General features: G+C 47.9%; 1 protein-coding gene across 1 annotated transcript in view; it reads left to right on the top strand.

Moving 5' to 3' along the window:
• The window catches only part of LOC133349075 (plectin-like), a 95,452-nt gene extending 73,879 nt beyond the window's left edge, over nt 1-21,573 (top strand). The window contains exons 44-54 of the mRNA XM_061562214.1: nt 218-344; nt 1,512-1,698; nt 4,053-4,210; nt 9,940-10,100; nt 11,108-11,246; nt 11,904-12,097; nt 12,919-13,081; nt 14,004-14,087; nt 14,344-14,445; nt 17,680-17,712; nt 19,855-21,573. Coding sequence (XP_061418198.1) covers nt 218-344; nt 1,512-1,698; nt 4,053-4,210; nt 9,940-10,100; nt 11,108-11,246; nt 11,904-12,097; nt 12,919-13,081; nt 14,004-14,087; nt 14,344-14,445; nt 17,680-17,712; nt 19,855-20,124 — 1,618 coding nt within the window. The 3' untranslated portion in view covers nt 20,125-21,573. The remainder of the gene's footprint in view (nt 1-217; nt 345-1,511; nt 1,699-4,052; nt 4,211-9,939; nt 10,101-11,107; nt 11,247-11,903; nt 12,098-12,918; nt 13,082-14,003; nt 14,088-14,343; nt 14,446-17,679; nt 17,713-19,854) is intronic.
• The last annotated feature ends 438 nt before the right edge of the window (nt 21,574-22,011 follow it).

Here is a 22,011-nt window from a genome sequence, read left to right as displayed (position 1 = left end):
CCGGGCGCCTTGCAGGGTGATTTGACCGAAACGTAAATACCCAGCGGTAAACTCCCCACGGGATTTCTTTGCGCCGGTTTTAAAAAAGTTGGCTTTCGACGACCGAGTGACAGGCCGTGGGGAAGATCTTTGCATTTAACCCCCCGCCCCCCCCCCCCCCCCATTTTGGCTCGTGCGTGTTTGCTGGCACCCGGTTATCGCATGGCCGTGCGCGCAGGCTGGAGCAGCTCTATGCGGAGGTGTGGACATTGTGGAACTCGCTGCAAGGCAACCTGCAGAGCGTGACGGCCTGGCAGCGCCTGCGCCAAGACACGGACACCATCAAGTCTTGGACGGCGGATTCGGTGAGGCTCAATGTCACGCTCTGTTTCTATGTTCTCGTTCGCAACTACTGCTTTATGTAAAATGAAAAAAGTAAAACTTGGAAAATTTGCCTAATGGAGTCTTAATCTGGCTCCATACGCCCTCGTGCATACATTCTTAACTATAAAAATCCTACAGGTACCGAAGTTTGGCCATGTGAACCTCAAATATTACAACCGAATAAGAGCCCTCAATTTAATTTATTTGCCTTTCGTAAAGGCAATCCTTAAAGGCAGTTCTTCGAACCTCTGATTAGCACGGTTGGTTGGCTATGTACGGTGCGAAAGAAGTTCAACGTACATACATACAACATTATTTGGCAAACATACCTGTGTAAGACCATCTCAGCGAGGTTTTCCTTGATGGATTCATGCCAATATTACACGTCTTGCTCACTGTGCACTCTCGTGTATATATAGTAGCCGTTCATAGGCAAAAGAATACAGGACTTGAAGAGGGAAAGGGAGTCGACAGCATGCATGACTGGGGGGAGTTCTAGCCCTTGGGGGCAGCATAGGTGAATGAGTGACCTCCAGCTATGCGAACCCCAGTGGAATTAGAATGAGATTGCCACTGCCTAGGTGTTCGCGGGCTTGCTGTTTAGTGCTGTTTAGCTCTCTGTTGTGTTTCCAGGCTGTTCGGCACGATGTCCGTTGCTTCGCTTCACTTGATGGGTGAATCCTTTAGGAACTGAGCTGAAACTTTTGTCAGCTCGAGCTGAAGCTCCCGGCAATTTGAGCCAAATGTCAGGCATTCTGAACAACCAGAATAATGTGTTTTTTTGTTTAGGTCGCATAAATATCAACGTGCCGTTAAACCCGCCACCACAAGACACAGCCAATCAGTTGTGGGTTTACTCTCCAACACACCGGTGTGCTGAAGCAGTAATTAATTGGCACCTTTTGTTTACGCGACAAACCTTACTAATTGGCTGTGTCGGGTGGCGGCGGGTTTAACGACACATTTATACATACGTAATCTAACTTAAAAAAAAAACTATTATGGATAATATTGATTGCGAAAGCCTGAACAACAACGCGGTCCACGAATCTTCACACCGACAGGTTCTATTGACTGGGCAGTCATCCTTCTGCCACTCGCTCACGGCCGACCTTGCCAACGCGTGTGCGATGCGTGCCCTCTGTAAGGTGAAATCGGCGCCACGCACGGAGACGGAATGTGGCCTGGAGCGCATGGAGACTCATTACAGGGAGCTGACCCGCTTCAAGGCACAGGCCGGGTCTTCCATCAACGCGGCCGACCACGCGCAAAGCGAGAGAGACGTCATGGCCTGCCGCAAGTATTACAAGGAGCTGCTGGAGAGAATCTCCAAAGGTACCGGGGGGGTATCATGAAGCGCCGTGTGCTCGCGAGTGTTCGGCGCCACGGGGGCGAGATGTTAATTACCTCGTCTGGTACACAGGAGGGCGTGAGTTCGATCACAGCCCTGACGCCTGCTGTATAATTGGAGTTTGCATGTTCTCCCTATGGGCGTGTGGATTTTTCTCCGGGTCCTTCGGTTTTTCCCTCCACATTTATAATCGGTATGCGTTTAGAATATTTGGCTGCAATAAATTCCCACGTGACGATAAGCCATTTTGTTGAGTTATCATTTGTGGCCCAGGTCGCTTCTGAAAAACAGCTATATAGCTCAGTGGGCCTTACCTAGTAAAATAAAAAATAGTTAAGTTTTTAGTTTCGTTTCTGTCGGTTGTTGGCTTTCATTGTTGGCACTGTGTGGGCTGCCGACTGTGCTCGCCAAGTGTTCCACCACGACTCCTCGCTGCTGTTGTGGACTTAGGGACGTGTGTGAAGTATCTCGGGACGACTCGCCTGTTAACGTTCGCATCTCCTATTTTGTCACTGTGATGACGGACCAATCGCCGGCCCGGACCGGGTTCTCGTTGGTGAATTTTTTTTCTCGAGAAAGCCATATTAGCCTCCGAGCGATTTACCCGAATGGGGATAATGTACACGACTCACTCGGCTAGAGTGCGCGTTCGTTCCGCCCCGCTTGTGGAATTCCGACACTTTATTCGCCCTTTATCTTGAAGGGTGTCACGTAGCCCCTTTGCGTCCCCGTGAGCAAGAACTCAGAACGTCATGCGCTGGACGCCATCATCTCCTGAAGGGCCGTGAGCCTTTTAATGATGCACTTTCGCACCTAAGGAGGGAGGGATTCTTGCTTAAACCGGTGAACTTTTAGTGTTAGAGGTGAGCCCTGCTGCCACTGGACTGCATGGCCGCTTGGTGTGATGGGAAATCGATGGATGAAAGAACAAAGGCTTCTCTCACGGTGGAGCTTCTCCGCGCCCCGTTGAGACGCGCCGAGTGTGGAAATGTATTCGCCGAGAGTCACGCCGGGCGGCATTACGAGCGCCTCTGACAGAGAGACGGGGGGCAGCGGGGGGGGGGGGATGATGGTGTGGGGGGGGTTTGTTTTTGTGATGAATAGACACGGAGAGGGCCAACGGTGTTAAACATGACGAGCTCTCCGCCGCGAACAGAGATGGAAGCGAGGCATTGCGTGTGTAGCTGGGGTGGTTGCGTGTGTGGGGATGACCGCGCGGTTCATGCGACCACGCGGGAGGGTTGTGAAATCCTATAATATTTATTTTCAGTCATATTATGGCTCTGTACGTGCGTATGTACGTATATTCAACTTATTTCACACCGTGCATACCGCACTAATCAGAGGTGCATGCAAAATGCTCCAAAATATCAAACGAATGATCAAGAAACATTAACATTCTGGATAACAGAGGGTTTCATGAGGTCACTTTTATAAAAGCCTTGAGATTCATAGCTGTTACAGCTGAGATGGTTTGTTAACTGTAGTAGCGCCCCCTTCCCACCCTATATATATGTAATGCGAGCAAGGATTGAGGGAGGGCGGAGTCTGGGTCACGTGGGGAGTGGGTGGAGTTAGGGTCACGTGGGGGAGAGGATTTAGGGAGAGAACCGGAAGGGGAAGGGGGAGTGGAGACGGAGTGAAACAGGAGGAGGCCACACTGGGCAGCACAGAGAGAGTGGCGCGGTCGCCACACGGTGGGAGACGTCGACACCGTCAGCCATCGGTGTCAGACGCAGAGAGCTAGCGGCTGTGGGAGGCTAGCTGTATACGGGGCAGCAGTGAAGCTGGAGAGCGGAGCAGCGGTGTGGCTGCAAGGCGGAGCAGCAGGGAGACTGCATATCGGAGCAGCAGGGAGACTGCATATCGGAGCAGCAGGGAGACTGCATATCGGAGCAGCAGGGAGACTGCATATCGGAGCAGCAGGGAGACTGCCTAACGGAGCAGCAGGGAGACTGCCTAACGGAGCAGCAGGGAGACTGCCTATCGGAGCAGCAGGGAGACTGCATATCAGAGCAGCAGGGAGACTGCATATCGGAGCAGCCGAGGGGCTGTGGAGAGGTCGTCGAGAGGGACGCGGGCCTGAGCGAGGACGCCGTGGTATCGAGATTCTACGAACCCAATAAAGGACAACGGAGATCGACATCTGAGAGAGAGTCCTTTCTTACATATATATTCCATTCCTAGCATTACCCTCTAGAGCGCCCTTAGTGGAGGTCCTTCTGCCAGAAGTGGCACGAGCCAGAATATGCAGTGCTACTCCGTAACATTTTCCGTGCATCTCTTTCTCTGCTGCCCGATCCCCACCCAACCTACCCCACCCACCCACGCACTTCAGAGAGCCAGCAGGAGAACGCGATGGCCGGACTGCATTCCCAGCTGCAGACGTTCACTCCGCGCGTCGAGGATCTGGAGCGGGAGATCACCCTCATTCTGCGCACGCTGCTGGAGCGTGACCACGTGCAGGACAACAGCAAACGCATTGGACAGCAGCAGGTCACCCCACCACCAACCCCTCCCCTGCATGATGCGCAATCTCGGTGTCCGTCGACCGTCCCTCCGATGGTCACAGCTTTATTTTTGTACGTGGGAGAAGAAGTCCTGAATTAATTTCTATTTGGAATTAGATAAATTGTCGTCATCATCATGATGATTATGACCGTGGCCGTCATCAGCCATGATACATCCGCCTGCTGGATGAAGGTCTCCCCAAAGCTGCTGTTATCTCTCACGCTGGAGCGATGCGACGATCAATCGGGCGATTCGTGGTAGATCCTCATCTAACTTTTCAGCCCTTAGAAATGTATATCCTTAAACCTTTCCCATTCCGATGACGTACTTGTAGGATGATGCAGGTCCAATGATGTACTCGTACGTCATCGTTTTTTCTTCTGATTACATTCCGATGACATACATATACAGAATCGGAAGAAAAACTAAAATAAAATAACATATTTGGTACAAAGGCTCCCACAAAGCCATGCAGGAGGACATGTGGCACAGTTTGGCGCCAGCTATTATTGAGTGCGGTCAAGTCACTACAGTTCTCTGCATTAAGTACAAACAACGGCGCTATGCCTCTCTAAATATAATTAACGTGAACCGCTTAAGCATTCCGCGATTCAGCAGTGACCGGGACCCCACACCCTGCAACCTTTAGATGTCTCGGAATGGGAATGGGAATGGGGATGGGAATGGGAATGGGAATGGGAATGGGGATGGGGATGGGAATGGGGATGGGAATGGGAATGGGAATGGGAATGGGAATGGGGATGGGGATGGGAATGGGGATGGGAATGGGAATGGGGATGGGGATGGGAATGGGGATGGGAATGGGAATGGGAATGGGAATGGGAATGGGGATGGGGATGGGAATGGGGATGGGAATGGGAATGGGGATGGGGATGGGAATGGGGATGGGGATGGGGATGGGAATGGGAATGGGAATGGGGATGGGAATGGGAATGGGGATGGGGATGGGAATGGGAATGGGAATGGGAATGGGAATGGGGATGGGGATGGGAATGGGAATGGGAATGGGAATGGGAATGGGGATGGGGATGGGAATGGGGATGGGAATGGGAATGGGGATGGGGATGGGAATGGGGATGGGGATGGGGATGGGAATGGGAATGGGAATGGGGATGGGAATGGGAATGGGGATGGGGATGGGAATGGGAATGGGAATGGGAATGGGAATGGGAATGGGAATGGGGATGGGAATGGGGATGGGAATGGGGATGGGAATGGGGATGGGGATGGGGATGGGGATGGGAATGGGAATGGGGATGGGGATGGGAATGGGAATGGGGATGGGAATGGGAATGGGGATGGGGATGGGAATGGGAATGGGAATGGGAATGGGGATGGGGATGGGGATGGGAATGGGAATGGGAATGGGAATGGGGATGGGAATGGAATGGGGATGGGAATGGGGATGGGGATGGGGATGGGGATGGGAATGGGAATGGGAATGGGGATGGGAATGGGGATGGGGATGGGATGGGGATGGGGATGGGAATGGGGATGGGGATGGGGATGGGGATGGGAATGGGAATGGGAATGGGAATGGGATGGGGATGGGGATGGGGATGGGAATGGGAATGGGGATGGGGATGGGGATGGGGATGGGGATGGGAATGGGGATGGGAATGGGGATGGGAATGGGGATGGGGATGGGGATGGGAATGGGGATGGGAATGGGGATGGGGATGGGGATGGGAATGGGAATGGGAATGGGGATGGGAATGGGAATGGGGATGGGAATGGGAATGGGAATGGGAATGGGGATGGGAATGGGGATGGGGATGGGGATGGGAATGGGAATGGGGATGGGAATGGGAATGGGGATGGGAATGGGGATGGGGATGGGGATGGGGGATGGGGATGGGAATGGGGAATGGGGATGGGGATGGGAATGGGAATGGGAATGGGGATGGGGATGGGGATGGGGATGGGGATGGGGATGGGGATGGAATGGGAATGGGGATGGGAATGGGAATGGGGATGGGAATGGGAATGGGGATGGGGATGGGGATGGGAATGGGATGGATGGGGATGGGATGGGGATGGGGAATGGGGATGGGGATGGGGATGGGGATGGGAATGGGAATGGGAATGGGAATGGGGATGGGGATGGGAATGGGAATGGGGATGGGGATGGGGATGGGGATGGGAATGGGATGGGAATGGGGATGGGAATGGGGATGGGAATGGGAATGGGGATGGGGATGGGGATGGGAATGGGGATGGGGATGGGGATGGGGATGGGAATGGGGATGGGAATGGGAATGGGAATGGGAATGGGGATGGGGATGGGAATGGGAATGGGAATGGGGATGGGAATGGGGATGGGGATGGGAATGGGGATGGGGATGGGAATGGGGATGGGAATGGGCAATGGGAATGGGGATGGGGATGGGGATGGGAATGGGAATGGGAATGGGGATGGGGATGGGGATGGGGATGGGAATGGGAATGGGAATGGGAATGGGATGGGGATGGGAATGGGAATGGGGATGGGGATGGGGATGGGAATGGGAATGGGAATGGGGATGGGGATGGGGATGGGAATGGGAATGGGGATGGGGATGGGGAATGGAATGGGAATGGGATGGATGGGGATGGGGATGGGGATGGGAATGGGGATGGGAATGGGGAATGGGAATGGGGATGGGATGGGGATGGGGATGGGAATGGGAATGGGAATGGGGATGAATGGGAATGGGGATGGGGATGGGAATGGGGAATGGGAATGGGATGGGAATGGGGGAATGGGAATGGGGATGGGGATGGGGATGGGGATGGGGATGGGATGGGAATGGGGATGGGGGATGGGGATGGGGATGGGAATGGGAATGGGGATGGGAATGGGATGGGGATGGGAATGGGGATGGGGATGGGGATGGGAATGGGGATGGGAATGGGATGGGAATGGGAGGAATGGGAATGGGGATGGGATGGGGATGGGATGGGAATGGGGATGGGAATGGGGATGGGAATGGGAATGGGGATGGTAATGGGGATGGGAATGGGAATGGGATGGGGATGGGGATGGGGATGGGAATGGGAATGGGAATGGGAATGGGATGGGGATGGGAATGGGAATGGGGATGGGGATGGGGATGGGGGATGGGAATGGGAATGGGGATGGGGATGGGGATGGGAATGGGAATGGGGATGGGGATGGGGATGGGAATGGGAATGGGGATGGGGATGGGAATGGGAATGGGGATGGGAATGGGAATGGGGATGGGGATGGGGATGGGGATGGGGATGGGAATGGGAATGGGAATGGGGATGGGGATGGGAATGGGGATGGGAATGGGGATGGGAATGGGAATGGGAATGGGGATGGGAATGGGAATGGGGATGGGGATGGGGATGGGAATGGGAATGGGATGGGGATGGGGATGGGGATGGGGATGGGGATGGGGATGGGAATGGGAATGGGGATGGGGATGGGAATGGGGATGGGGATGGGGATGGGAATGGGAATGGGGATGGGAATGGGATGGGGATGGGGATGGGGATGGGGATGGGGATGGGAATGGGAATGGGAATGGGGATGGGAATGGGGATGGGGATGGGGATGGGGATGGGAATGGGAATGGGAATGGGGATGGGGATGGGAATGGGGATGGGAATGGGAATGGGGATGGGAATGGGAATGGGGATGGGGATGGGAATGGGAATGGGGATGGGGATGGGGATGGGGATGGGGATGGGGATGGGAATGGGGATGGGGATGGGGATGGGGATGGGGATGGGAATGGGAATGGGAATGGGGATGGGGATGGGGATGGGAATGGGGATGGGAATGGGAATGGGGATGGGGATGGGAATGGGGATGGGAATGGGGATGGGGATGGGAATGGGAATGGGAATGGGGATGGGGATGGGGATGGGGATGGGAATGGGGATGGGGATGGGGATGGGAATGGGAATGGGAATGGGGATGGGGATGGGGATGGGAATGGGGATGGGGATGGGGATGGGAATGGGGATGGGGATGGGGATGGGAATGGGGATGGGGATGGGAATGGGGATGGGATGATGGGATGGGAATGGGAATGGATGGGGATGGGAATGGGAATGGGGATGGGAATGGGGATGGGGATGGGGATGGGGATGGGAATGGGGATGGGGATGGGGATGGGAATGGGAATGGGAATGGGGATGGAATGGGAATGGGATGGGATGGGAATGGGAATGGGAATGGGGATGGGAATGGGGATGGGGATGGGAATGGGAATGGGATGGGGATGGGAATGGGAATGGGGATGGGAATGGGAATGGGAATGGGGATGGGAATGGGGATGGGAATGGGGATGGGGATGGGAATGGGAATGGGGATGGGAATGGGAATGGGAATGGGGATGGGAATGGGGATGGGAATGGGGATGGGGATGGGAATGGGAATGGGGATGGGGATGGGGATGGGGATGGGGATGGGAATGGGGATGGGGATGGGGATGGGGATGGGAATGGGAATGGGAATGGGGATGGGGATGGGATGGGAATGGGAATGGGGATGGGGATGGGATGGGAATGGGGATGGGATGGGATGGGGATGGGAATGGGGATGGGGATGGGGATGGGAATGGGGATGGGGATGGGGATGGGAATGGGGATGGGGATGGGAATGGGGATGGGGATGGGGATGGGGATGGGGATGGGGATGGGGATGGGAATGGGAATGGGAATGGGAATGGGGATGGGAATGGGGATGGGGATGGGGATGGGAATGGGGATGGGAATGGGAATGGGGATGGGGATGGGAATGGGGATGGGGATGGGAATGGGGATGGGGATGGGAATGGGAATGGGGATGGGGATGGGAATGGGAATGTGAATGGGGATGGGGATGGGAATGGGGATGGGGATGGGGATGGGGATGGGAATGGGGATGGGGATGGGGATGGGGATGGGGATGGGAATGGGGATGGGAATGGGGATGGGAATGGGGATGGGGATGGGGATGGGAATGGGAATGGGAATGGGTTAATTTGCCCAATAGCAGAATTCTCACACAGAGCTGCATTGCACTCACAATTCAACAAATCGCCAAAATTCAATATCATGAGTCGATGCAAAAAAACACTTTTGTTCATACTATAGAGAATGTAGCATCTCCAGTGGGCTGCAGTCGTGACATGAACCAATTACTACGACACCCAACACCTACTCGCTCGGAGCAGTGAAATCTGGTCGAATTATTTATCCCCCACGACTCACTGTGCTTCGTGAGGCCATTGTCCATCAGTGGATTGACAAATTTGTGCACGTGCACACATGCAAATTGTAAACAATTGGATTTGTAAATGCACAGTGTGACACAGGTCACATAAGGATAACACCAAACGTTAAATCCATTGATTGATACCTAGAAGAAAGCAGGTATGGCCCTGCTTGATGATATAGAGAAGGCTCGTGAAGGAAGCTACTGGGCACAGCAACGGGCGGAGCACCGGGCAGCTAAAATACAGCAGGTTGGCACAGTAGGGTGCACAGGTAGTGCAACTGCCAGTCATCTCTGGCAGTCAACCCATGGCTCCTGGGTCTGTTCCGTGACTGCTACACTTCACGTGGCCTCAAAATGCACTTGGCCTGGCACAGGCCCCGTGGCGATGTCACCACCACTTAGTGGCGATTGGCGGGTGTTCTTGTTGATGATAAGTAGGCCCCACTCAATGTCCCTTCGGCCACATGTGTTGTCCACACAGAAATTGCACGGAGAGGTGGTGAAGCTGCAGGGTGACCTGGGCCGTATCAACCAGCAGAGCGCCAGCATCGTGGCCTCCCAACCGACCCTCCAAGCCGGCTTCCAGGGAGCCAACCAGAGGATGGGACTCCTCAACAACTACTCCTCCATGGCATTGGACGAGTATGATACACACCTGCATATGCGCAGCACGCACGATAGGCGAATATCTGCCGCATGGACAAGCAAGCAGCGATACAAATCAGAAGGTCGTGTTGTATAAAGCGTGCACGTTCAACAAAGGCCTTCTGGTGAACGCCCCGATCAACCTCTATCTATTCAGTGGGAAGTCGCTTATTCTCTGCCGTTGTGCTAAATGTCTGTAATTCCCTTCCCACGGCTGTCCGTGCTGCCGACTCGCTGCACCAAAGTTATCACCAATAGGCAGGTCGTGTGTGGTTGGGTAAAGTGTGGGTACTCCCACCTATTTCAAGACATCTGACCGGTGTGGAAGAGTATTTCCCGTACCCTCTAGAGGGGTTTTCTTTGAGCTTCCTTGAGCCGAGGCCTCTCTGCCAGAAGTGGCATCAGCAAACGATGGCAGGGCTGTACTTGTTAACATCACCTTTACTAAATAATATTATAACAAAGAGCTCTGTTTGTCCATCACTTTACCATCCCGATTGCTCTATTCACTGGTATCTGTCCTAGATTGCAATACAAATCTTCCTTCTTACTGTGCACTTATCATAGATCTTTGTTTACAGGAGCTTCTGGATGCTGCCAAGTGGTGGCGCTCAGGGAAGTCCGTACATACAATACTGTACTACTGTATGCATCACTGTACTATTGTGTACATCACTGTACTACTGTATGCAGTACTGTACTTTTGTATACTGTACTCTAAATAGCCCCACGACTTCTTAGAATGCTCTACAACTGACCGGTGGGCACCTCTGTAAAAGAGTATATTATTTCTTCCATCATCGTGAAAATGTGGGCTTAGTTTCCTTCTTGTAAAGTTTCATGTACTTGAAAAAAAATTGGTGAACCATAAATATGACTCTCGGATAACCGGCACATCTGATTAAGCTGCAACCTCCGTTCCCCACGGATGATGGATAACAGAGGTTTTCTGTACGTCGCTTTGACCCTGTGGTATGGATCCTGTGCCTCTTGCTGTGGATTAGGCTGAAGAGCATGGACGGGCTGGTGAGGAGCGCCAAGCAAGCCGAAGACATTGTGCGGGAGTACGAGACGAAGCTGTGCGATGGAGCCTCTGTGCCTGGGGACATCAAGGGCATCGATAACCTCATAAGCAACCTCAAGGTAACATCCCGGGCAAAGCTGCACTCATCCTAATCTAACTGCCACTAGCGGTCTATGTTTTTGTAAGTATGTTGAACTTATTTCGCACCGCACATAGCCAACCGTGCTAATCGGACATGCGTGGGAAGGACAACAAACTAAATACAAAATGCAGTTCAAAATAAATTTGTTTTCCATCTAGATTTAAAAGTGCATAGCTCCACACGGCCGCAGAAGCGCACTTGCGCGCAATGTAGTGACCATCTTTGTTTGACACCCCACACTTGCTCACTCACCAACTGCATTTATGATTATGAGTAGGGTAAAATACGTCATGTGAAAAAAGAAAGGTACAAAATTTAAGATTTTTTGTTCGTCCTATTTCATACTCCCTGAATGTGTTTTTGTAGGAAAAAATTCAGGACATATATTTAAAAAATAACTGGGTAATTCCATTGCAACAGAATTACAAGGGCAATGCAGGAATATAGGAGGCATTGATGACATTTACACTTTCGTATATTGCATCAGCCTGCTGCAGAAGAACATTTAGGTAATTATCAGGTTCTGTGCTTTATGCTGTATTTAAACCGCCCCCCCCACCCACCTTGAGCCATAGCCGGACAAAGAGTGTAGCGTCGCACACATTTATGGCTCTCTTCTTGCCTCACCCACCAGCGCTGGCAGGCCGAGTTGCAGCAGAAGAAGCAGGCGTTCTCCGCGCTGGAACAGCAGCTGCAGGCGACGCGCGCCGCCAACGATCGGCTGGCGAGCGCCCACCGGGAGCGCGACGCCAACCTGGACGCCCACCAGGCGCGGGTGCAGCAGCTGCTGGATCGCTGGGGCAGAGTGGGCAGTCACAGCAAGATGCGGTAAAACTTTGGTGTCGCCCGGGTCCAAAATGTCGACGCGCGCGAAGCCGCCCTCGCCCGATTGCGATTTCGGGTCGTTGCCGCGTGGTTGTTCGGCGCGGTGTCTGACGTTTTTACCCCCAAAGTGGCCGGGAACTTGTTTGGAACCGCTGGAGTGAAACGTCGGACATACGTGTAACAATCTACGTACGGCATGGACCCGATTAGCATGGTTGGCTACGTACGGTGCAAACGAAGTTCAACATACGTGCATGCACGCAATATGTCGCAGAGAGCTGTACAAACAACCGTGAAAACCTGCGAAGTAGGAACCCACCCTGTTTGTCCATATTCAGTAACACTCCTCTTATCTGCGTCCCTGTTATCTGAATTGATCCACATAAAGTGTTATCATCCGCGTGTCGATTCTTCCTGTTATCCGCACTTTATCTGTAAATGAGTCACCATGGAAACAGTCTCCCGGAGGCACTATAATTCATCTTATTATCAGCGCTTGCCCATAGACAAGATCAGTCACCCAGAAGTGGCTGAAAATTAATCCTATTATCCATTTTTCCACGGACGGATAACAGGGGAAATTTACGGGAATAAACTCGGATATCAGATCGTGGGGGGCATTATTTGCCCATACTTCAACCAGGCTGGACATGCGCTTTGGTGAAGGTGAGCAGCATAGACGAGGGCGTGTCATAGCACAGTTCAACAATGCAGTTCATTGTACTCCCCCTCTGCCACACCACTGAGTGGCACGATACGGCTGAGTCTATTCAATGTGCATTGATGTTTCTGTGTTTTCCCGACGATTTGTGTTGCCGACGAAGGGTCCAGCAACTGGAGAATCTACGGCAGCTGATGCAGCAGTACTTTGACCTGCGCACATTCTTCATGAGCTGGTTCGACCAGGCCACCTCACAACTGCAGAAGCTGCAAGAGGCCAAGGGGGAGAGCAACGAGGAAATCGCTCTGCTGCTCAGCCAGCTGGAGGTGGGTGCAATCCACATCAAAGTAATATTTATTTTATTTACACTGGAGGAATCCGATGAGCTATAAAGCTCTTTTCACAGATGTCCAGGAGAACTCTCCAATGTGTTTTTTTTCGCGGATTGCACCGTGAGCTGTCTGGCGTGATGTCCGACACGCGCTTTGCTCCATGTGTCGATGAGCTTCTTGAGGACCCAAACTGGTGTGACCCATTAGTCGAGAATGTTGAACGAAGTAATGACCAACAATACAAAAAAGTCACGTTACTCAGATTTAGCCTTTACTGGACTTATAAAAGAGCAACCTGAATTGTATTCCTGAACACGGCAGATATCAGTGGCAAGTGATATCTGAACTCAACTATAAACTAAACTATTTTTTTTTACCGGAGAAGGTCCACTGAGCTATAGAGAAAAATCCATGCGACCACGGGGAGAGAGAGACACGCAAACTCCAAATATACAGGCTTCAGGATCGGGATCGGGATCAAACCCATGTCCTCCTGCATACCAGGCGAGGGAGTGAACATCTTGCCACCGTGGCACCCCAAACCGGTCGTGGGTGCTCGTTTCACCAACCGGCACTGACCCCTCCTTGTGAAGTTTGGTCACGCACCCTGAATGAGCGACATGCTACGGGGAGGCCTTCATCCGCAGCCGCACAATGGCTCGCACGTTGATAAGGAATTGGCCGAATGTCCCCAATGCGTGACCCAAACACTGCTCACACCTTCCACGTGAATGGAATGCATCTGTGTCTGTGTACTGTGACAACTTGACATTGCTTATGTTCTAACACCTCCGATTAATACGGGTGGCTAAGTGCGGTCTGAAAGAAGATCAACGTACATACATACAAACATATGTTACGAAGCATACACACATGATGATTGAAAACTGTTTTTTTGTGATTGTGATTGATACAGAAAATCCGGATGGAAATAACCAATAACGCCCAGAAGCTCGGCGATTACCAGAGGAACTCAGAAGAGTTGACGGGGGCAATGAAGGTAAATTCTTTATAATTAAAAAAACATGGAAATTATTTATAAATGTGACCTCACCTTTGTGCTAAAAATACACAACATTAAATATGGAATTTCAGCTCTGGTTAAAATGCAATAATTTATGTATTACGTCAGTTGCGGTTGAATTTTACGTTTGCTAACGATATGCATGTGCAATAAAACGTCTGTTGTATAGTTTTACATTGTCTTGTTGTTTTGAAATTGAAGATGTGTTTTTGTCCCTTTTGTAAAAACACAGAACTATGAATCACTGCTGCTTAAGTACAGAAGCCAGATTGAGACCAGCTATACATACCTCCCTCCTCAGCAAACAGCATCCATGGAAAGCTTCAAACAGGACGTGAGTGATACCTCCGACACTGAACTACATTCAAATCACCCTGTGAATTATGCCGCGTTAGTGAAGGCACCTATTTATATTGTGGACGCACGTCCGTGCAGCTGTATTTGAAAGCTAAGTGTCTGTTGTGAACAAACACTGAAACGTGTTCAGAGAAACGCGGAGAGATGCACATGGGCTTAGCACGGTTGGCTATGTACGGTGCGAAAGAAGTTCAACAAAGCATACACACACACGCTTGGATATACACCAAGGGACAGAAAGAGAAACACGCACACATTGGAGAATTTGTCCCAGGTGAATGTCATCATCCGAACGGTTGAGGAAAGTGAGTGGGCTTGGGCAGGACACGTTGATCAAAATAATGATGGACGATGGTCAAGAGTGGCAGCAAAGGAGTGGGACGTGTCCGAGAGGACCTCGTCCGCTGGGGAGATGGAGTGGGGGAGCTGCCATGGAGTAATGGTCAGCACATTGGCCTTGCAATTTCAGAGGTCAAGGTTCTGTTCCCCAGTTTCGTTCCACGTGTTGTTCCAGCAGTTGACTGATTAGCACGGTTGGCTACGTACGGTGCGAAAGAAGTTCAACATGCATACGTGCATGCGTGCAACTGCCTGCCCAGCAGTGTAAATGAGTACACCGTAGTTAAGTTGAATGGCAGGTCGTGGCATGGTGGGGTAAAGTTTAGGTGCTTCCACCACTTCCAACACATCTGGTCAGCATGGAAGAGTAGGCCAAATACCCTCTAGTCCTCCCCCTAGTGCATGGGGTCGGCAACCAAAATAACGAGGAGGGCCATTTTTTTCGAAGTCGGTACAAAACGCAACATTTCAAGAGCCACAGTGGAGTGTGAGCACGAGACGGTGGTCCTTAATAAAAAACAACGTCACGAGACGCGGTCCTTATAGAGCCGCGTGTGAGGGGCTCCGGAGTCGCAGGTTGCAGACCCCTGCTCCGGTGCGAGGCCTTTTCCACCAGCAGTGGCGTGAGCAAAGACATTTCAGGGCTGCACCTTCGCCTTATTTGGCTAAAGCTGCCAGCAAGGATTTGGCGAGGCGCTCGCTCTTCAGACGCAGGGCAGGGCTGCTTTCGGTTCCGTTGCGGCTTGCACAATCTAAAGGTGAATTTTAGTGAAAGGGGGTAACTTTCTTAGACATTTTGTTATTCAAATCAAACGTAATGATTTCCATTTTTGTAATCAATCAACAGAAGAATAGAACTGCATGAATTACAGGTTCATAGATTTAATTTGATATTTTCCGTCCATATACTGCACAAAAACACACACACACGCACTTTTAAAATGGTACTAGATCAGAGCACGTGTTTTTGTTACCCACTGGTATATACAGTAGAATCTGCTTAGAAGCACTCCTAATGTAGGAACAGCTCTGATATAAGAAACACACTGGTTGGGTGGGAAGCAAATGGCAACTTATGATATAAGCACACGACTTCGGATATAAGCACAGCTGCACCTGCTCCTAAGGGATGTGCTCATATCGAACTTGTGATATATGATGTGTATTATTTGTTATGATGAAATGATATACGAACAGAATGTGAAGTGCGATGATTTTTTTTCCGTCCGCAATGCATTAACGGTCGGTTGTAAATAATTTGCTGTCGAGCGTACGTACCCGGTTTGAAATGCAAGTGGTTCTCCATTGGCAATTTCACGTCTCCACCGCTTTGAAATTGAAACTGAGTGGCGATAACTGTTGCTCTCGTTACAGTCGGTAAAGGGTGGTCAAACATCTCCCATGCAATGTTGGAGTATTAGCTCGGCTTGTTTTATTAAAAATATATTCGTGCAAGACAGAATCAGAATCTTTATTTTTACTGGAGGAATCCGATGAGCTATAAAGCTCTTTTCACAGACGTCAAGTGAGGGCGGGTCAGAATTTTACAACAACAAACAGTACAAAAACACGGTAGGAGTTAAAAGTATAGGAAAGGTAAACAAGTCACGTAAAAAAATAAACAGAGAAAACTAAACTATTTGTATCTTAGCAGGTAAAGCCCACTGTTGTTTTTTTTCTCAAAAATAAATTAACTACCTTCAAATGGAAACTATATACAGAGTGGCCCAAAAGTCAGGGCGCACAGGGTTATTATGTTTAATTTAACAAATCACACAGGGTTATTTTATTTATTTTACCAAATGTCTAAACTGACGTCCGTTAATATTAATGCTTGCACGAATTATCCTTTGAAACTTATTTAGCACTTTTTTTTATATTACAGTTGCCTTGTTTAGCGTACATAGAAACGAATTGAATTTGTTCGTCTTTTGTCAATTTTCATTCCATTTTTAAATGTCATCTAAAAAAGAAGATGAAAATAGCATTCTATATAAAGAATAAACAATTTAAATATTTTAATGCCAGTGTTGAAATTAAATAAATAACCCAAAGCACAAATATTTCTTATTATATATTATTTTCCTTTTAAGCCAGCAGCATTACTCATGAATGTGAGTTTTTGTTATTCATGCTTGTGCACAACGGAATATCACTAAATTATCTGTTTAAATTTGCCTACATGCAGTTGTCTCTCTCATTTTCAGTCATTTACTTAGAGTTGTGCCCTGATTATAATACACAACGCATTGCTCATTTTGACTTAAAACTCACAAGAAAGGCCCTCATTAAAATAAACAAATGACCCAAGTGCTACATGAACTAATTTCTTTAAAACTACTTTTTGTGTTTAGTTTGTTGTCCCTTCCCCGCACCTCCGATTAGCACAGTTGGCTGTGTACGGTGTGAAGGAAGTTAAACATACATCCATACAATTGAATTATGTGTACTGATTATAAAGCATCACAGGTAGCTTATTTCTATGTAAAACTCATCAACCACCCCAAAATATGCCAATTATTCCACAATATATATTCTTTTATATTCTGGATAAGTGTTATGGTAGGATACTTAGATGCATTTTCATTCATCTTCATAAAAAATGTTTTTCCAAAGAAACTTTGATTCGAATAAACAGCACTTATTCGATGCAACGGCAAATGGAAACCCCGGTAACAACAACAGGCCACACTGAACGCTGTTGTCAGTCAGGAGGCAGGTGTGGCCCCGTTGTAAAATTCCGATTGATCCACCCAGCATCAATTTCAACGAGAGCCGTGACCTGTTTTTAGTGCTCGACTTGACAGTGGTGATGCAACGCGAGTTGGCGGCAGAATGCTGAATGTTCTGGTTTTGTTTTATTCTTCATTAGCAAGAGCAATTGAGACAAACCTTGTCGTGTCAGGTGGGCATTTATTCATTACATTTTATTAACGTGTGATTTTTTACTCACGGTAAAAGGGCAGTTGTGGATCCAGGATTATCTCAGTGGCCTCCAGTGGAAACTCATGCGTGATAGAATTGTTAGTCTATAACATGTCTATTCAAATCTTGACTTAAAGCTTTAGAGACTGCAGGAATTCATATTCTTTGGGTCTTTCGGTAAAGTCACGTAGATAGGTTCAAAGAAAATAACAAAAAGCAATAACTACGACGTTTCGATCGCAAGACAAGAGGTCGTCTTTTTTTATAAAGACGAGAGCTTGTGTTGCGATCAAAACGTCGTAGTTTTTGTTTTTTGTTATTTTCTTTGAACCTATCTACGTGACTTTACCGAAAGACCCAAAGAATATGTATATTCAAGTGTTGTTATGACTAACATATACGAAGTAAGATATACAGTTTTTTTCCCCCCACGTTGAAATCCTGAATCCACGTTTGCTGCACCCTTACAATTCAAGTGTAACCCCTGTTTGTCTAACCCTGCTTGCTGTTGTGTATTTACAAACAACAGCAACACCAATGCAATAATGTGTGTGTGTGTGTGTCTAACCCTGCTTTCTGTTGTGTATTTACAAACAACAGCAACACCAATGCAATAATGTGTGTGCTGTTTATATTGCATGATAAATTCACATCTTTGTCATATGCGATTTGTGAAATAGGTTGTGTTATTTACTTGACAGAAAGCAAGGTTAAGCGTTATCACAATTAATATTTTAATTTGTTGATAATTGGCTTAACATTTTCTTTGGCTGTGTGTGTATGCATTCATAAATAACCAAACTTATTGTCTCTTCTACTTCATGTCAATATAACAATATAAGTTATACACTCTCTGAGCCTTTGCAAGGAAATCCTACAGAATGTCTAATATTCAACAAGCTCCTTTAAAGGTTTTGATTATCTCCCGAGAGATAAGACCATTTTTTTATTCTCTTTTTCATATTATAGTAGTTTTTTTTATTTCAATGGAATATCGTGATTAACGTGACCGTTTCTGTAAGATTTTTTTGCAAGGGACTCATAACATTAAATTTAGGCGTACTGAGAAATTTTGCAATTTAAATATACAAACTCATATAATGCATTATAATTCAATAACACATTTTGGGTCATATAGTGGCTAAACGCAGCTGCACTGCGAATAACAAGAGTGCAATTAATTTAAAATGTTGCTTTTTGTACCTTTCTGTTGATTAATGTGTTTTTTTTTATCTTGGCAACAGTTGTATTTATAATTGACAATAGATTGCAACTGATTTGTTTATTTGTTATTTCTTTATTACCATCAATTAACTTTACCAGGAACTTGATTTTTTAGAGCATATATTTCATTAAATAGACATCACAAAATACAAGTAAAATTATTATTACATGTTATTCAGTGGAGACATGTTTACCACAGGTGATGATCGGTTTTAGGCATGACATTTTCTCATCTAGTATGGCTTACTTCAGTGAACTAAATTAGATTTTTATCAAAGGAAACATCTCAGAAACAAATACAATTGCTATCCATTTTTATTTGAATCATATATTTTATTTTATCAGACTGTAAATATGATGATTTTTATTCTGGCCCACTCCACTTATAACTTGTTTCAACACTATTTACGGGTTTGATAAAAAAAAATCCTAAGCAAAATTAAGTCCGTGAATATTTATTTCGTCAAAGAAATTATCCATGTATTGTATACAGCCAAACCTTTGGCTAACGTGTGGAATTGCCCTTTTTATCACGATAATAAAGCAGACGTAAGCAGAACTTCATTCTGTGTCTGCACATATTATGAAAAAACTAAAAAATTATATCAGTCCATCCCAATCTTGTCCAGCTGCATTAATCTGTGGCAGCTTCAACCATTTGGGTCTCATCAGCCAAGTCAGGCTTATTAAAAAAATATATACTGCTGCGTAACCATATATTATTGGTGAGAGCACTCCATCTGAATAACGGGGGACGCTGTTCCATGCAAACAAAAGCATTAATTTATAACAATAATGAATCAGTTGGTATGCTCCCACCGACGAGTGCTCTATTATTGCTTCGTATTTAACTCCCCCCCCCGCCATCTCTGCTTCCGCCTCTACACACACACACCAGTTCCTGGAGCTCCAGAACCGCATGTCGGGGCTGAGCTCCATGCTGGCGCAGCAGGTGACGCTCGTGGCTGAGCTGCAGAACCGTCTACGCGAGCGTGAGACGATCCGCCTGCAGAAGATCAAGCGGCAGGTTCGCATCATGGTCGATGGTGAGGAGATGGGGCTCGTCGACGCATTCAAGAACGGCCTCATCTCCGAGGAGAAGTTCGTGGAGCTCGCCAACTGGCAGGGCGAGCGCGAGCAGGTGGTGCGCGAGAAGGAGACGTACTAGCTTGTCCCTAACGGAATGGCCGCGGGGTGGGGGGGGGGGGTGCTGAGATTAATGAAAGTGGCTGCTCATGTCGGGAGGACTGCCTGCGCTTTCGCGAGGCCAGGATCGTTATGAAAATGGGGCGACGGTTGCATACCCTATTGTTTTCTTTTCTTAAAAGTCTTTATTATAATAGGACAGATGACCAACCGCGAAGTAGCGGCGGGGGGGGGGGGGTCACACAGATACTCCCTGGACAAAAGTCCCCAAACGCTGCACTCCTGAGCTAAGAGGGGGGTGGGGGAGGAGATTGGCCTCTGCATACTTACTGTAGTTTAATAACCGCCGTTCCACTGGCACGATTTAAAAATTTCCGATATTTTTTTGTTTTTCTTATTCTTTCCCCGACGTGATATGAGGCTGTGCCGAATGAGAGTATGAATGGCCATATTAGTTTCAAGATTTCGACAGCACAATTTGGATTGACGGTGTGTAAAGTAAAATAATACATTCAACCGTTTAACTGTTATAAGTGTGGGGGGGAGGGGGTTATATTGACTATAGTGAATGAGAGTTCCTCCGTAAACAATAGTTTAAATCATTTAAATATCCATCATTTTTTTTCTCAGTCACGTTCGAGAAATAATAACAACATTACTCAGGATTGGCCCCAGTTTTCTATACACACGTTTTTTTTATTTGACATCACCATCATATGCGTGGTATCTGTGATGTCCCGAGATAATCATATATCAATTTCAAACAAAGGGGTGTGTGTGGATTTTTTTTTACCATTTGTATCTACTAACTATTAACTGTGTAATGGGTTAAATTCTCATCGATTCCTTTCAGGCTTACTTTGGCAGGATTAATAATTGCATGTCGTTTGGCGATCTTAAAACATTTGTGATCGACAATGGAAACATTTTTATTCTTCTACATTGGCCACAATAAAATGTATTGTATTCCTTTAATTTTACTCGATGTCCAATGTACTTATGATAAGTACATGCACACACAGCATCGACTTTGTATGTTATTAAGACATTTATGATGATGATGAAAATGTTACCGTATGACAGTTGTTTGGGAGAACTTTCCATGGATTATGGTAGTGTGTGCCTTATCAGTAGATGTGCCTGCTTTTATAGATGCCTTTTTACGGTAGAGGGGATTTTAGGAAGGCTTGGCAGAGGTGTTATAGACTAAATCATATAATCTCCTTGCCCTTAACAATGACATAGCACAAGCAACTTTGGATATCCAGCACTAGATGTTATTTTAGCTTACTGAACTGGCCTCATTGCCTTGGTTTGTAAAAGCACACGTGTTCGACATCTTATATCATGAACTGAAAGGCCTGTAAGTGTACGAAAAGCAATTGAATAACTCGTCCAAAGTTGATGTTGCATTCTTGTTAGTGCGGTGTGTTCCTGCATGCTTAAACAAAATAAACAGATAATTACTGTCGGTTTTCGTTTGTCGATTTCTCTATGCGAATTCTAGTTGTCCGAGCGAGTGTGTCATTTGCACAAGTCGGTGAAACGAAGGGCACTTCAATCCTTGAGAGGGACGATTGTTCCATCCACCTTGTGCACCGAATGAAAATTCCACATCGTAGCTCTGAGAAATATCGGTCGCATCTATGCTGTTCACCTCTCCGACCCATGTTGGCTCTGTCCGCAACAGCAGTCGCCTGATCGTTCATTGCGAATAATAATATTTATTTTAGCCACTGTGTAGACGTTCGCGGTTGTGCTGTATAGGTCTCTGATGTGTTTGAGGTTGTACCCCGGTATCCCGACGCAATGTCCGAGTATGCTGGGAGATTCTTCCGAAAATGATTGTTCCCAAAAAATGCATTAGAAAGCTAAATTTATATTTTAATGCTGATTTTCTTATATAAAA

Source organism: Lethenteron reissneri, chromosome 29, assembly GCF_015708825.2.
Source record: "Lethenteron reissneri isolate LAM-NWPU_2019-01 chromosome 29, ASM1570882v1, whole genome shotgun sequence".
Classification (NCBI taxonomy): domain Eukaryota; kingdom Metazoa; phylum Chordata; class Hyperoartia; order Petromyzontiformes; family Petromyzontidae; genus Lethenteron; species Lethenteron reissneri.
This window is presented reverse-complemented; position numbering and strand designations above follow the sequence as displayed.